This window comes from Lipotes vexillifer, unplaced genomic scaffold (assembly GCF_000442215.2).
Source record: "Lipotes vexillifer unplaced genomic scaffold, Lipotes_vexillifer_v1.1 scaffold987, whole genome shotgun sequence".
NCBI lineage: Eukaryota > Metazoa > Chordata > Mammalia > Artiodactyla > Lipotidae > Lipotes > Lipotes vexillifer.
In genome coordinates this window covers 1,057,552-1,073,583 of record NW_006787426.1, presented here as the reverse complement: position 1 = coordinate 1,073,583, position 16,032 = coordinate 1,057,552, and the positions used below count along the sequence as shown (strand labels likewise).

Below are 16,032 nucleotides of genomic sequence, written 5' to 3'. Positions count from 1 at the left end.
TTTCCTCCCATACACATGCAATTAAATACTATTTAGCAGTGGAAAGAAATGAACCATCAGCCTATGCAAACACATGGATGAATCTTACATGTATAATGCTAAGTGTGACAGCCAAAAAAAAAAAAATGCAGGAGACTGCAAACAGGAAAAGGGTTTATTTGGGATCTTAAGAATTGTGTTTGGGAGTGTCCACTGGAAAAAAAAAAAAGCACAACGTGAGAGTTGTGAGTTATGTTTTATTTGGGGGCAAAATGAGGACTATAGCCTGGGAGACAGCCTCTGAGATAGCCCTGAGGAACTGCTCTGAAGAGATTGGGGTGGGGGTGAAGTCAGTATATATGTGATTTTGGTGAAGGGAGATATGTGCAATCAAGCACACATGTTGGCAGAAGATCGCAGCTGGTCATGAGGCGGTTGCTGCTTGTCAGGAGGAGCAGATGTCTCAGTTAATGATTTTAGTGCTTTTCTTTTTTTAAAATTAATGAATTAGGCTGCATGGGGTCTTAGTTGCAGCACGTGGGATCTTTCATTTGCAGGGTGTGGGCTCTTCGTTGCAGCACACGGGCTTCTCTAGTTGCACAGTGGGGGCTCAGTAATTGCGTCGTGTGGGCTTAGTTGCCCCGTAGCGTGTGGGATCTTAGTTCCCCGACCAGGGAATTGAACCCGTGTCCCTTGCATTGGAAGGCAGATTATTAACCACTGGACCACCAGGGAAGTCCCGATGCTAGTGCTTCTCTCGATATGAGAAAATGCAAGAAATTGGGCTCATAAAATCTCCTGTCTGAAGACCTGTTCTGCCAGTTTTCCCAGAGCAGAGTGCCTCATTCCTGATCTCTACCCTGAACTCCTTTCAGGGTGTGTTTTGAGACTGCAGTGGCAGGTGACCTCATCCTTGCAGAGCCAGATGGCGAGTGACAATTTTTAGTTGGCAGGAGACACAGATTCAGGTAACCCTTAAAGAGTGTTCTAGGGAAGAGAAAGGGTCAGCGGCTTATAAAGACTAAAAGACACAAGGTTGTTAAAAGTTGCCTGGCAATAATTGTTATTGACTCTGGCGGGAGTCAGAAAATATTTGTCCTTAAGAAATCACGAGTTTTGGGGACCTCCCTGGTGGCGCAATGGTTAAGAATCTGCCTGCCAATGCAGTGGACAAGGGTTCGAGCCCTGGTCCGGGAAGATCCTACATGCCGTGGAGCAACTAAGCCTGTGTGCCACAACTATTGAAGCCTGCACACCTAGAGCCTGTGCTCCTCAATAAGAGAAGCCACCACAATGAGAAGCCCGCGCACTGCAACCAAGAGTAGCCCCTGCTCGCCGCAACTAGAGAAAGCCTGTGCGCAGCAACGAAGACCCAGCACAGTCAAAAATAAAAAATAAATTTAAGAAAAAAGAAATCATGAGGTTTTTTTTAGGGTAAGGATTGTTGCAGCAAAACTAAAAATGAAGTTTTCCCTCTCCTAAGAACAAGGAAAATAAAGGGAACAGTGAACAGGCTAGAGAAGAAACATAACCTGGCCTGAAAGAGTTAATCCTAGTTTTATTTTAACTGTTACTAATCTGTAGTGTCTGTAGTTAGAATTGTCCTTCACAAAGAGAAACTGTCACCCCCAATCCTTTGTACTTTACATTCTGCACCTGGTATTTGCTCCCCCTGTAACCTCTTGTAGCAAATCACCCCTTGTAGTTGTTTGCATTTCAGAAAGGAGGTCGCAGGCCGATAACCTGGTTACCGGGTTGCTTGACTCCAGCGGTGACTGTTTTGAAATAATGCGAGAAGAATGCATGACCTTCACTATTTTGATCCTTTTCACTTACTTCGGATTGCGAACTCCCCTATAAGAATCCCTGTAATTCCCCAGCAAGGTTGGTGGGGTGGGGCAGTTCTTGAGGCACTAGCCTACTGTCTTCCCTTTGCCTGGCAAAGAAAATTAAGCCTCGCTACTTCCTATCTTCCAAACCTCTGTCTCCATATTTTTATTTGTCTTCGGTACACAGGGAGCCAAGATTTTTGCAACAGGCTTGGGATTTAATCCTTGTAGAGGTAGATGGCAAGTGCCAATTTTTAGTTGGCGGGTTTACTGTTACCATTTTACTCTAGCCTTTGTGTAAAATTGAAAAGTCTGAAAAGAACCAATGTTTTAGAAGAAGCAGTGTCACTTGTAAACATCCTGCCACCTAACAGGACAGCCTCTTCTCCACCCATGACTTGATAAAACAGGAAGCTCTCAACACACAGGCCTGGAGAAGGTGGATTTCACAAGTCACTGTGAGTTAAAACTGTTCTAATGCAATGGAGCTACTAAATACATATGCTTGTTCTTTTTTTTTTTTTTTTTTTTTTTTTTTGTGGTACGCGGGCCTCTCACTGTTGTGGCCTCTCCCGTTGCGGAGCACAGGCCCCGGACGCGCAGGCTCAGCGGCCACGGCTCACGGGTCCAGCCGCTCCGCGGCATGCGGGATGTTCCCAGACCGGAGCACGAACCCGTGTTCCCTGCATCGGCAGGCGGACTCTCAACCACTGCGCCACCAGGGACGCCCCCATATGCTTGTTCTTAAGAAAAATTATAAAACTAACAAATCCTTTACTCCAGATATAAAAAATAAAATCTATTAATCACTACTGTAATTTGATTCCAGAAAAATAGCCAACTGAAGCAAAAAAAAACCACAGGCTGCCCATAGCACAGTCTACAATGCAGGGCGGGGGTGGGGGCGGGGCCTCGGTCCACGCCCACCGCGCGGGCGGGGGAGAATTCTCAGAAATCTCGCGATTTTGAGGATGTGGAGTAACGCCTCCGAGGTCGCGTGGGCGGGGAGGCAGGGTAAGGGGCGGGGACAATGCGAGACGCTCCTCGGTGGGGCAGAGACAGCCTCCTTCTGGTTGACGCAAAGGCGGGCCGCGCTGTGCTCAGAACTGTCGTGAAAGGGGGCGGGGCGCGCCGCGCTGGGGACTGACGTAGAGGCGCGCGTCGCTTCGGCGGCGGCTGGCGGGGTGCGGGCGCCATGGAGCGGTACTCCGGCGCCTTGGAGGAGGCGGTGGACGGAGCCCGGCAGCAGGAGCGGCACTACCAGTTGCTGTCGGCGCTGCAGGGCCTGGTCAAGGAGCTGCCCAGGTGCGCGGCCTCGGGGCGAGCGGGGTGGGCGGGGCCGCGGGCAGGCGGCTCTGCCCCGCCCCGCTCACCGCGCCCTCCTCCCGCAGCTCCTTCCAGCAGCGCCTGTCCTACACCACGCTCAGTGACCTGGCTCTGGCGCTCCTCGACGGCACCGTCTTCGAGATCGTGCAGGGGCTGCTGGACATCCAGCACCTCACCGAGAAGAGCCTGTACAATCAGCGCCTGCGGCTGCAGAACGAGCACCGAGGTGCGCGGGGGCGACGGGACGGCCGAGCTCCCCGCGCGGGAGCTCGGCCTGCCCGGGCAGTTCCGGTCTCTGCGGGCGGGGGCCTTCCGCGGATACCGTTCGAAAGAAGCCCTTGAAATTGACCGGATCGAGGGCGCGGGATCTTTGATGCCAAATGGGTCAAGTCGGTTTTACTTTGTCAGTTGCACAGTCATATTTTCGCAGGACATCCAGAAACTCTGTGCTCGCGCTCCCGCGTGCCCTCACTCCCCTTCCAGGCAGGATGGCCCGAGGCCTCTGTGCTTGGTCAGCCCACTGGCAGGTCTGGTGTTGGCGGTTGGCCGCCCGCAGTGATGCCCCGCAGTATTGACAGCTCTGCAGCGCCCTTTAGTGTCAGTTTCCTCTCCGCCGCGCATCAAGTTCCCTTGCACTGAGCCCTGAGGCACCCTCCAGAATCTGAAAACTTTTCCACTTGAGCCACGCGTTTGGCCAAAGCCTTGGGAGCCTTGGCCCCTCCCAGGCATCCCTACTGGGAATGGGAGGGGCCTCCGGAGCCCCTTCCTGCGAGGTATGCTGGTCAGCTCTTCCCGCCCCCTCAGATTTCCCACCTTTCTTATTTTTTCACCAACTTTTTATTTATTTGAAAAAGGTTAAGTATTTAGAAAAGTTGGAAGTATAATATAATGAATACTTATACGTTCTCCAGCTACACTCAGTAACTGAAGTTTTGACAAAGTTCTTTGTGTCCGTAAGTATGTGCAACACCACAGGGCTTCACCAGGGGTCCTCAGCATTCCTCTAGACCAGGGTTTTCAACAGCAGCGCTGTTGGCATTTGTGGCTGGACAGGTTTTTTTTCTTCTTCTTCTTTATTTATTTTTGGCTGCATTGGGTTTTCGTTGCAGTGATCGGGCTTCTCATTGCGGTGGCTTCTCTTGTGGAGCGTGGGCTCTAGGCGCACGGGCTTCAGTAGTTGTGGCACGCGGGCTCAGTACTTGTGGCTCGCAGGCTCTAGAGCACAGGCTCAGTAGTTGTGGCGCACGGGCGCCGCGGCATGCGGGATCTTCCCGGACCGGGGCTTGAACCCATGTCCCCTGCTTTGGCAGGTGGATTCTTAACCACTGCGCCACCAGGGGAGTCCTTGGACAGGTCTTAATGGTTCTTTGCTGAATGTTTAAAAGCATCCTTGGCTTCTAACTACTAGATGATAGTGGCACCTTCGCCCAATAATGACAGCCAGAAATGTCTCCAGACATCCTTGGGGGTCAGCCTTGGTCCAGTACTGAGAACCAGCGATCTAGAACAAGAACGCTCTCCTCTGTAACCACAGTGGATAGAAATGAATCATTCCAGGGTGTGTTCTGACATTGAGTCCATGGTCACATACCGAAACTTGTCTCAAATTGTCTGTCCCTTTATAAGGATCCAGTGTGTGGTCATGCATTGCCATTGGTTACTTTGGTCTCTGCTTCTGAAACAGTTCCCAACATTTATTGTGGTGCTGACTTTTTGAAGAGTCCAGGGTATTCTGCCTTAGAACGTCCCCACTGTGGATCTGTTGGATTGCCTCCTCGTGTTGACATTTTACCTCTTTCTCCACTTTCTGTGTTTCCTGTAAACTGGACAGCATGACGATACACACGTTAAGCGTTTGTGGCAAAAATTCCTCCTAGTGATGTGAGGTCCCTTTCCTGTGGGGGCAGATGATAGACATCTGCCCCAGGATTAGTGTGTTTCTATCAGGAATGGATGTTGGGATTTATCAGATCTTTTTTCTGCATCTATTGAGATGATCAAGTGGCTTTTTGGTTACAACGGTGAATTACATTGATTTTTAAAATTCCTGGGATAAACTGCATTCCTGGGATAAACCTTACTCAGTCATGATGAACTGTTCTTTTTGTCTATGTTGGTTTGATTTGCTAAAATCTTAAGAATTTTTACTTCTATGCTAGTGATGGACATTGGCCTGTAGTTCTCTTGTAACATTTTTGTCTGGTTTGAGTATCAGGGTGATACTCGCTTCACAGGATGAGTTGGGAAGTGTTCTCTTTGGTTCTCCAGAAGAATTTGTGTATAATTGGTACTACTTCTTCCCTAAATATTTGGGTGGTTGTCTTTGTACATATTTTTTTTTATAATTATATTATATTTATTTATTTTTGGCTGCGTTGGGCCTTCGTTTGCTGGGCACGGGCTTTCTCTAGCTGCAGTGAGCTGGGGCTGCTCTTCGTTGTGGTGCCTGTGCTTCTCATTGTGGTGGCTTCTCTTGTAGAGCACGGGCTCTAGGTGCGCGAGCTTCAGTAGTTGTGGCACGAGGGCTCAGTAGTTGTGGCTCGTGGGCTCTAGAGCACAGGCTCAGTAGTTGTGGCGCACAAGCTTCGTTGCTCCGCGGCATGTGGGATCTTCCCAGACCAGGGATCAAACCTGTATCCCCTGCATTGGCAGGCAGATTCTTAACTACTGTGCCACCAGGGAGGTCCCTGTACACATTGTTATTGAGGAATGAGATGCATACTCACAAATCCAAAGTACATACCTGATGCCTTTTAATGCTCAAATCAGGCCACATTTGGCCAGTGGAAGAACAGTGGGCTGGCTCCTGTGTCCTTTTGATGTGTCCCCATCATTCTTGGAGCATTTCTTGCTTTCTGGTACAGGAAGGTGTTCAGGCTCATCTTTTCTTGTTCTTTCCCAGCCTCAGCCCCTCTTCTGACAGCCTGCTTCCAGCTTCCCCACACCAACAACCTTCCATCAGGATGGAACTTTCCCCTTTGCCACCGTAAAACTTTCCCACTCCTCCTGCCTTTGACTGGGTCTGTGCCAAATGCAGGCTGTCAGTAAGTAGTATTTGCTCTCGTTTTGGTGATTTTTGTTTATCTCCAGAGCTTAGTAGCTCAGGGAGCAAATCAAGCGCTCAGAATAATTTTTTTTTTTTTTTTTGCGGTACGCGGGCCTCTCACTGTTGTGGCCCCTCCCGCTGCGGAGCACATGCGCAGGCTCAGCGGCCCTCGCTCACAGGCCCAGCCGCTCCGCGGCATGTGGGATCTTCCCGGAACGGGGCACGAACCCGCGTCCCCTGCATCGGCAGGCAGACTCTCAACCACTGCGCCACCAGGGAAGCCCCAGAATAATTTTTTTAAAGGGAGAGGGGGCAGCAAGGGAACAAGCCATGTCTCCATGGAGCCCTGGTTCCTTTTAGAGGGGAGTTTTGATAACTCTTCAGACACTTCGCTTCTTGTCCTTTGGAAGGTTTTGTGCTGTCAGCAGCGGGAAAGTGCCTGTGACTTTCTGCTTTTCCTTTCTCTGACTTAGCAGGTGGTGGTTGGCTGCCATTGCTTTCCTTGGTCATTGCAAAGGCCGGGCCCCCGCCCGGGCAGTGAGTGCAGCTCTCTTTTTGCCTCTGGTTGCTCACCCAGTGGAATCTGGAAGTTGACCTGAGATTTGTAGCAACGTTGATAAAAGGGGTGAAGATGACACTTCCATGCATTTATCTGTTTCCTTGCATCCTGCCTCCACACGTTGTAAATGTTAACTGGGGAGTGTCTTTCTCATCTCTTTGTTTATGGAAATGTCTTGAGGGTGGCCCTCAGCTTCAGACTCACTTAGTGTGATAAATGCCATAGTCGAGATGTGCACGCACTGCGAAGAAACAGGAGATTGGGGAACCTCAGGGGTCCTCCAGAGAAGGGCTGTAACGTGAGGTCTCTGCCGAGGACCGAGTGGTGGCCTTGTGTCTTGTAGCCGGGACCCCTCCTCACAGGGGAGATCTGGCCACTTGACACTTACTAGTCTAGGATTTTGGCTGCATAGTGTTGAGTGTTCTGTTTTGTGATTGGTCTCTTTCCATCTCATGCTACCTTTCTCTTCTGTCCAGTCCTGTACAATTAGTGGGGACTGTGGAAGCTTTGCTTGGTGGTCGTGGTGGCCCCTCTTGGAGCAACACAGACTCCCTGGCACATGGCCTCTGCCGGCTCATGCCATCTATTGAAAAATTAATCAATAGTCAATTTAAGAAAGAAATGGAAAATTTTAGTCGATCCAACCTGAGGATTCTAACCTGGAGACAGTCTTTCCAAAAGTTCTGAGGACTGTTCCAAAGAGGTGAGGAGGGAGGCCAGTATATATGTGATTTTGGTGAAGGGGTACATGTAACCAAGCATGCAGCTTGGTAGAAGGTTACTGCTATTCACAAGGAACAGATAGCTTAGTTAATGGTTTAAGTGCATTTCTAAGTATGGGAAGATGCAACAAACTGTATTCATAAAATTTTCTCCTGAAAATGTCCAAGTGTCTGAGGGCCAGTTCTGCCAGTTTTCCCAGAGTACCAAGTGCCTCATCCCAATCTTCACCCTGAATTCCTTTCAGGTACGTCAGCGACTGCAGTGGTTAATGACTTGATTCTTGTAGAACTGGGTGGTGGGCAGCATTCTCTCTGTTACAGTCCCTTCTCTTTCAGTCTTTTTTTTTTTAAATCAGTGTTACTTTATTCTTTTTTTAAAATTAATTAATTTATTTTTGGCTCTGTTGGGTCTTTGTTTCTGTGCGAGGGCTTTCTCTAGTTGCAGCAAGCGGGGGCCACTCTTCATCGCAGTGCGCTGGCCTCTTACTGTTGCGGCCTCTCTTGTTGCGGAGCGCAAGCTCCAGACACGCAGGCTCAGTAGTTGTGGCTCACAGGCCTACCTGCTCCGCGGCATGTGGGATCTTCCCAGACCAGGGCTCGAACCGTGTCCCCTGCATTGGCAGGCAGATTCTCCACCACTGCGCCACCAGGGAAGCCCCTCTTTCAGTCTTAATTTCGACCAAGGTTTGGGAGGCATTTCATGACCAATTTGTCCCACGGTGTTAGGAACGCTCATTCCTAGGTCAGGCGAGGATTTCCTTGATAGGCCACTCAGTGTGCTGTTACCAGACTAGGCCCTGTTAACTGACAGTAGCCCAAGGCCTCCGGGCCGCCTGTCCCACTAGTCTGTTACTGCCCTGTTGTTGCTTCTTCCCACATCTAGAGCTACACTATTACAATCCTGATCTTACAGAACTATATATTTGGTCAGTTGTTTCAGGTCTTCTAGTTATCATTATCTTTATTGGAGGCTCAGCCACACATTTGGTCATGAAAGAAACAATAATCTTGTAAAATAGGCAGAAATATAGCTAGTGACATTAATAAGGTCATCAGTAAGTATTTAAGCTGAGAACTCCAGCCCAGTGTCTGACCAGTCTGTTCTGCACCAATCGCTGTCTTTAAGGGAAATGATATAGTGGCCTTGTCCATAAAGTCCACCAAAGACGTCTGCACGTACAGGGCCAGTGGTGGGTCATGGTGACCCCTTACAGGACTGAGAAAGGAATGTTACCTCCTAAGGAGTTACATGCCTGGCACCAGAAAGAGAAAAATTGATCTTTGTGGTTGAGCAGGTATTTCTGCCATTGGGGAGTCCGGTTCATGCTTAATGCAGATGCACAATGCACAGCGGAGGGGAGGGAGGAGGCTCAGATAGGCAGAAAAAAAATTTTGTTTAAATGTTGCTTGTCTTAACTTAAAATATGAATTTTATTTCATCACATCCTTGGGCCCCCCAGGGTCTGTGCCCGCCTTACTCCCTCTAGGAGCCGTGGATAGGGTACAGGGTGGCTCTGCACCCCTCACCACCACCAAGGGCAGCACTGAGGGGGAGTGACTGCCACACCCCAGGGCAGAGGCCACTCTCCTCGTCCTCCTTTCCCAGGTCTTTGCCTGGGTGGTCTTTGGATGTCTCAGTGGATGTCTCTTGGATGATGGCAGGTCACGCCAGACTCCTGGCCTGTAGCCAGCATCTGAGCCTAGAAACCTCTAGACCGCAGTCTCCTCCCTCCCTATCCCCAATTCTCTGAGCTCAGGCTGCAGCCCTGGCTCCCCCACCCCGTACCATACGCCTGGCCTCACCCTTCTCTAGTGCCCTGGAGCCCTGCTGCTGGAGAAGGGCCATACCCTGGGTGAGGGCCCGCCTGAGTGGGCTGGGGCCTGGGTGTCCAGAGCTCCACCCAGCTCCCAGTGCAGGCCTCCCTCACGTCCACGCCTCTGCCCTGCTTCCCTGTGGTGGTGGGACAGGTGGAGCAAGCCCCCTCCTTACCCCTCTGCCACCTGCCGATACCCCTCTGGTCTTGTCCCCTTCCAGTGCTCAGGCAAGCGCTGCGGCAGAAACACCAGGAAGCCCAGCAGGCCTGCCGGCCCCACAACCTGCCTGTGCTCCAGGCGGCCCAGCAGCGCGAGCTAGAGGTAGGGGTGTGGGCAGGGTGGGCACCACCTGGGCTCTGCTGAGAGGGCCGTAGAGGAGGGGCTCCGGGTGGCTTGGGAGCCGCTGGCCAGCCTGGGCCTCAGCCTGGGGTGGGCCGCGAAGCCTCCATGTGCCCACATGTGGCTCTTCACTGTCGGGGGTTGGGGTGTGCTTGGAGTGGGTGGAGAGTGTGTGATCCCCCCACCTCCCCTCTTCCTGCTCCTCGAGACAGCAGCTCCTAATGGGCTGGGCCTGTACAGGGCAGGTGTGAGTGGGGTCCATTGTGCCCCATGGCCTTGGGGATGAGGGCAGTGGTGGGATGATGGAGCCAGCAAGTCCTGCTCCCACGTTGCCTGGGAACAACGCAGAGGCCCACCCATACCCAAGAAGCCACCAGTGGTGTGGTGCATGTGGAGGCGTGTGCAGGGTCCCAAGGCAGCCCCAAGCCAGGGCATGCAGGGAGGAGGTGCTGAGCCGGGCTTGGCCGCAGCTCCAGTGGGGAGGAAACACAGGCAAAGGCCCAGAGATGGTGGCCAGCTTGACAGTCAGCAGAGGTGGAGCCAGCATCTGGCCAGCTCATGGTGGTCCCAAGCTGTCAGGGCTGGGTGAGGCCTGGCACAGCAAAGGGAGGACACCTGACAGGAGGAGCTGGAGGAAGGGCATTTGGGGCAGGTCATCTGAGCCCCTCTGCAGGGTTCTGTGTGGCTAAGGAGGGACGGACGGACCTGGGTGCAGTACGGGCTCCATCCATACTGGGAGCTGGATCCACTGGGAGGTGGGGAGGGGCCAGAGGAGGTGACAGGCCAGGAATGTGTGTGTGAGGCACTGATGGGCAGGAGGCTGAGCCCCTGAGCTGCCTTCACCGTGGCAGGCGGTGGAGCACCGGATCCGTGAGGAGCAGCGGGCGATGGACCAGAAGATTGTCCTGGAGCTGGACCGGAAGGTGGCGGACCAGCAGAGCACACTGGAGAAGGCAGGGGTCGCCGGCTTCTATGTGACCACCAACCCGCAGGTCAGTGGCACAGGCCTGCCCCGGCACAGCCCAGGGGATGTTGGTCCCCAAGGCTAGATTCCATATGGGGTTTTAGCTGTTCGCTGGGGAGCCCAGGCCCAGGGTGTGTGGGGACAGGGGACATGGTGAGTTAGGGAGGCTCCAGGAAGGGTTTCTGTGTTGTGCTCAGCATGGAGGCCGGTCACACTGCCTCCACCACAGGAGGGTAAGCCATGTGACTACAGGGCATTGCCCACCTTCCCCGGGTTCTCTATGCCCTACAGGGTCTCGTGTGCAGTTCCCCTACATCCCTGCACACACCTCCATTTGTGCCAAGCCAGGGCAACTGCAGATCCTGCCACAGGTAGAGTCCCAGCACCTGCCCCTTTCTGGCAGGCGGTAGCCAGGCTTCACTGGAAGTCAGCCCCATGGGCTCAAGCCTGGTGCTCTCTAGATCCTGTTATCTGCCCCGGGTCCTTGGGTAAAGGAGGCTGCTTCCTGGGGCCTTTGCCAGGGTTAAAGGGGACCTCACAGTGGCCCCTCTGCATCCCAGGAGCTGACGCTACAGATGAATCTATTGGAACTCATCCGGAAGCTGCAGCAGAGGGACTGCCAGGTGGGGAAGGCGGCACTATGACCAGGCAGGGTTCCTGCCAGTTACCCGCTGCCCATCTTGGCTGGGAAGACAGCCCTGTCCCACAGTCACCAAAGGTAGCAGAAAGCTGAGTGGCGCTCATCTTCTTGAAAACTGGCCACCACCCTCCCAGCTGCTTGCAGGAGGGGCACCCCATGAGGAGAAGCTAGGTGGACCTGGGCTGCGTCTGCCACCCACCTTCACCTGGGCTTTTTTGTCCAAAGCTAGGGTGGGAAGGTAAAGGGAAGAGTGGGCCCAGCCTTCCAGCTGTCTGCCCCAGGCTTCCGATGTGTTCTGCTCTCGGCCCCTCCCTTGGCAGGTGCAGACCCCGAGTAGGAAAGGCTCATGAGCTGCATGTGACCCCGAGAAATAAAGACGCCTCAGCATGGCCTGCACGTGGCTTGCATGACAGCTCTGTGGTGCCTGTCGTGCCCAGAGCCTAGCTAGGGCCCTTGCCTGTGGGCTCCGTGGCCTACAGAGGAATCAGCAGAAGATGCCCCCACCCCCATGTCACAGAGGCCCCTCCCTGGGGCGAGTCCCAGGGCACTAGGGCCACATCCAGTCTGCTCTGTGGGGCGGTCAGAGCAGCCAGAGCCTGGTGTGGGTCACTGGGGCTGCTGGGGTGAAGGGCACAGAGCAGCAGGAAGGGTGTGAGGGAGGAAGAGACTGAGGATGGGGAAGCACCAAGCCCACTCTGGGGAGTGTGCTGTTTGCATTAGTCTGAGCCCCAGCTGTGGGGTTGGAGGTGAGGGTATCCAGTACCCTGTGTGGCCGGGTCTGCAATACGGCTTGAAGGCAGGTGTTGGTGGGTCCACCCTGCCCAAGGTGTGCTGGGGGCGCGTGACACAGGAGAGGCTGAGCCTGAGCGTGAGGCTTCTCGGGCCATCGGAGCCACTCCCTCTGCCACTGACTGCACGTGAGGGCTCTGCAGGGAAGAGCATCATGGGCCTGGAGTCAAGGGCTCTTAGCTGCAGAAATAGTGTTTTATTGACAGGCCTCCTTCCCCAGCCAGCCACTGCCCACCTGTGGGGCTCAGGGCCCATGGGTTGGACCCTGCAGAAGGTGGTTCTTCAGGCCCAGGGTCGTGGGGGTGGGCAGAGATGCAGCCATGCTCGCTCACTGGAGGGCGGTTTCTGACAGTTCCCAGCAGCTCTGGCAGGTAACGGACATAGCCTGCACCTGGGTGCCCACGGGCAGGGGCCAGCGGGGTCTCACAGTTTGGGATGTAAAAGGTGTTGTGTGTGAGGCTGGGGTCGGGCTGTAGCCCTGGGTGGTTGCAGCCCAGGTGAGGATGCGCTGGGACGCGGCCACAGCACTAGGCCGGGCGGTGGAAGAGGCTGCCCGTGCGGAGCCTCCGCTTGAGCTCCTGCCAAAGCAGCTGCCACTCCCTCTGGGCGCCCTTCATGACTCCGCTGTTCTCTAGGGCTCGGCGGGACAGGTAGGGCAGCACCTCCATCACAGGGCCGTAAGGCACGTACTTGTACACGGGGAAGCCTGCCTGGCCTGCACACAGGGGTGGAGGCGGTGAGTCCCAGCGCCTCTGCCCCTGCCCCCCGCCCCCCATCGGAAGCCCAGCTCACCTAGCGGGAAGCTTATCTGGTCGCACATACCCAGAAGCTGTCCAAAGTACACCTGGCAATCGGCGGGGTGCAGGCCCAGTTCCTCCATCCTGTGAACAGGCAGGGCGGTGGGTAAGACCCTCCCTCCACCCCCAGATCCCCACCCACAGGGTAGGGCGTGGGCATAGGCTCTCTCCTGCATAGACCAGGCCTCTACCCTGCTGCTGCCTCAGCCCAAGGCCACCAAGTGCCCCCCTTCCCCAGCCAGCCTCCTTCTTGCTGTGCTTGCTCCCCGATGGCCCCTTCCCTGCTGCCCACTATGACCCAGCAAGGCAGACTCACCCAGTGGCCAGCCCTTGGTGTGGCCTGGGAAGCTCTCAGCCCTCCCACCATCCCCTTCTCAAACCCCTCAGAGTTCCGTTGCCTCTGTGTTCCCAGCCCTGCGACCCCACCTCCAGCTTCTCATCCTCCCCTTGCTGGCTGCCCTGTCTGTAAGGCAGTCACCAGCTACTGGTGGCACCTGAGCCTCTGGAAGGCGGGTGGTCTGAATTGAGGTGCACTGCAAGTGTCAAACACACATGGGCTTTTGAAGACAGTATGAAAACTGAATGTAAAATATCTCACTGTTTTTCTGAAAACATGTTTAAATGGTACTATTTTGGATATGTGGGGTTAATTAAAATGTATATCAAAATTAACTTCATTTTTTTTTAATGTGGCTATGAAACATTTGGGGTTAATAAATGTGGCTCGAATTTCTATTAGTGCTACTCAGACGTTGAGGTGGGGGCCCCCAAATCTGTCCACACCCTCTCCTAGCCTCACACCTCCCCTCGTAGGATCTTTAAAAAATTCCCAGGGTTTGAAATATCTGTGCATTAATGACTCCCACGTTTTTACCTCTGGCTTCCTGCACGTGCAGATACAGACTCGGCCTATCAGCACCAGCACTCTATAGCCCGCCCCCATCCTTCCACCCCACAGGGGCGTGTTCTGCCTGGGTCCTCACACCCACCCAGGCTACAGACTGGGCCTGTTGGTCCCCATCCCTGCCCTTGGAGCCCCCCTCCCTTCTCCTCACTGTCTCAGGACCCCACCTCAGGCTTCCAGAGCACTTAGCGCCTCTTACCCTGGGCCTCCACATGAGGGGCATCCCAGACCATTTCTCTCCTTCCCCCAGGGCTAGGCTCCAAGGTCAGGGCCCCAGTCTGCACAGTGTTGCCCTGGTATCCAGCTTACATGTCTCTGTCCCCCGTGAGAGCAGGGCTGCCACCGTGTTGCTGCCTGATGGTGGTGGGATCACTCATGTGGCGTCCTGCAAAAACTGACCCCTCCCCTGCTGCTGCCCCTTCCCTGCCAGTGTCCACGCCTGCTGCCATGTGACTGTAGCTTTGCCCAGCACAGAAAGAGGCTCTCTCCATCTGGCCGGCAACATCTGGGCTGAGCATGACTTCCTTTAGCCAACAGAACGATAGCAAATGTGACATGGGCAGAGGCTTGCCTCCTCCAGGGCTTCTGGTAGCCTGAAACCACCTGTGGAGAAGCCTAAGCTGGCCTGTAGGACACCCGACATGTGATGCAGTGCCCTTTGCTGTCCCAGCCACAAATGAGGCCATTTAGGGCCAACCAGACACCATGTGACCACGGATGCAGGATAGGCCCCAGGCAAGGCCAGCGAAGCAGCCCGAAGCAGAGCCCAGCCCACACTGCTGGCTCACAGAGCATACTGTGTTCAGGCCTCTGAATTTTGGGTTGGTTTGTTAACTCAGCCAAAGCTAATCCGACTGAGGTCTCTAATGTGTGGCATCAGAGGCCCACACTGCTGCCCCTGGGAAGACCAGCCCAAGGTGTTCAAGGCTCTGTGGCCCCTGGAGCAGGTGCACAGGACCTTGGCCCGGCGTGGGCCGCGGAGCCTGTGAGACGGACAAGCGCTCAGCTGGCACTCAGCATGGGGGGAGCCGTGTCTAGGGCAGGAGGCCACCGCGGCCAAGATGGGGAGGCCACACATGCTCCCAGTGGCAAGATCCAGAAATCAGGTGAAAGGAAGCCCTTCTGAGGACAGGTTATACCTTTAGACGTTTCACTGTCCTCGCCTGGTCAGTCTGAGTGGACTAGCCTGTGACCAGAACCTAAAACGGGGCAACCACAGGCTGCTGAGATGGTGATGGAAACCTCAGGAGGTCGGCACTGCCAGGCAGGGGCCAGGGCCTCTCTGTGCACATCGTCTTAGGATGGACCCTGGTGCCGGACGGACCACTTCTGATCACGGTTCCATCACAGAATTGTACTTTTAAGCCTAAGTGAGAGCCAGCTTTTAAAATTTTCAACTCAGCCCTGTGTTCCTTCAAAAGTCAAAGAAGCCAGAACTGGGGTTTCCCTGGTGACGCAATGGTTAAGAATCTGCCTGCCAATGCAAGGGACACAGGTTCGAGCCCTGGTCCAGGAAAACCCCACATGCCACTGAGCAACTAAGCCCGTGTGCCACAACTACTGAGCCTGCGCTCTAGAGCCCGTGAGCCACAACTACTGAGCCCGCACGCCTAGAGCCTGTGCTCCACAACAAGAGAAGCCACTGCAGTGAGAAGTCCGTGCACTGCAACGAAGAATAGCTCCCACTCGCTGCAACTAGAGAAAGCCCGCACGCAGCAACGAAGACCCAACGCTCGCAGCCAAAAATTTTAAAAATAAATTAAAAAAAAAGAAAAAAGAAACCAAAACAAATCTTCCCCGAGCACAAAAGGTGTCCCTGGCCATCCCACGTCCAGGGATAGGATGGGGCATCCAAGGAGGCCCCAGGGATGGAGGGAAGAAAGCAGAACAGTCCACCCGGCTAGTACGCCAGTCAGAGCCAACCACCAGCAAGGAAACAGCCTGACCCCAGCCCAGCAGGACTCCAGAGGGAGCCTGGACACAGTCTGACCTCCACCTGGCAGCCCCACTGGCCTTAGCACTCCTGTTCACAGCCAAGCAGCTGCAAGTGCAGAGCATTAGAAATCGTGGCCTTTAGTTGCTGTTTCACACCATGAAAAAGCAGCCCCAGCATGAGAAGGACAAGCACGACCATTAATGAATGGTTTAGGACGACCAGAGTCACCCTCCAGGCAGAGCCTGCAAGTGCCTCTGGGTGCACGCCCTGCACCTTCACTACTCGGCCCAAGCCTTGGGCTTGGGGTGCCCACTGTAGGAAGGGGGGACCCCTGCCTTGTTCCTGGGGAAGGCAAGGGCCAGCAAGGCCACTGCCCGCCCAGCTTCC

At 54.3% G+C, this 16,032-nt stretch overlaps 2 protein-coding genes across 3 annotated transcripts in view; one reads left to right on the top strand and one right to left on the bottom strand.

The window, feature by feature from the left end:
- Positions 1-2,958: 2,958 nt before the first annotated feature.
- On the top strand, positions 2,959-11,569 carry LOC103088116 (protein DGCR6-like). The gene is given in 7 exon segments (XM_007460053.1): positions 2,959-3,113; positions 3,200-3,360; positions 9,497-9,597; positions 10,467-10,607; positions 11,140-11,229; positions 11,232-11,297; positions 11,540-11,569. Coding segments are annotated over 7 exon segments (699 nt in total). The 5' UTR covers positions 2,959-3,003.
- Positions 11,570-12,535: 966 nt separating this feature from the next.
- Positions 12,536-16,032, bottom strand: part of PRODH (proline dehydrogenase 1) — a 19,229-nt gene continuing 15,732 nt past the window's right edge. For both annotated transcript variants that reach the window (XM_007460037.1, XM_007460038.1), the window contains exons 13-14: positions 12,801-12,889; positions 12,536-12,723 (exon numbers count right to left, since the gene is read on the bottom strand). In XM_007460037.1, the coding sequence (XP_007460099.1) occupies positions 12,536-12,723; positions 12,801-12,889 (277 nt within the window). The remainder of the gene's footprint in view (positions 12,724-12,800; positions 12,890-16,032) is intronic.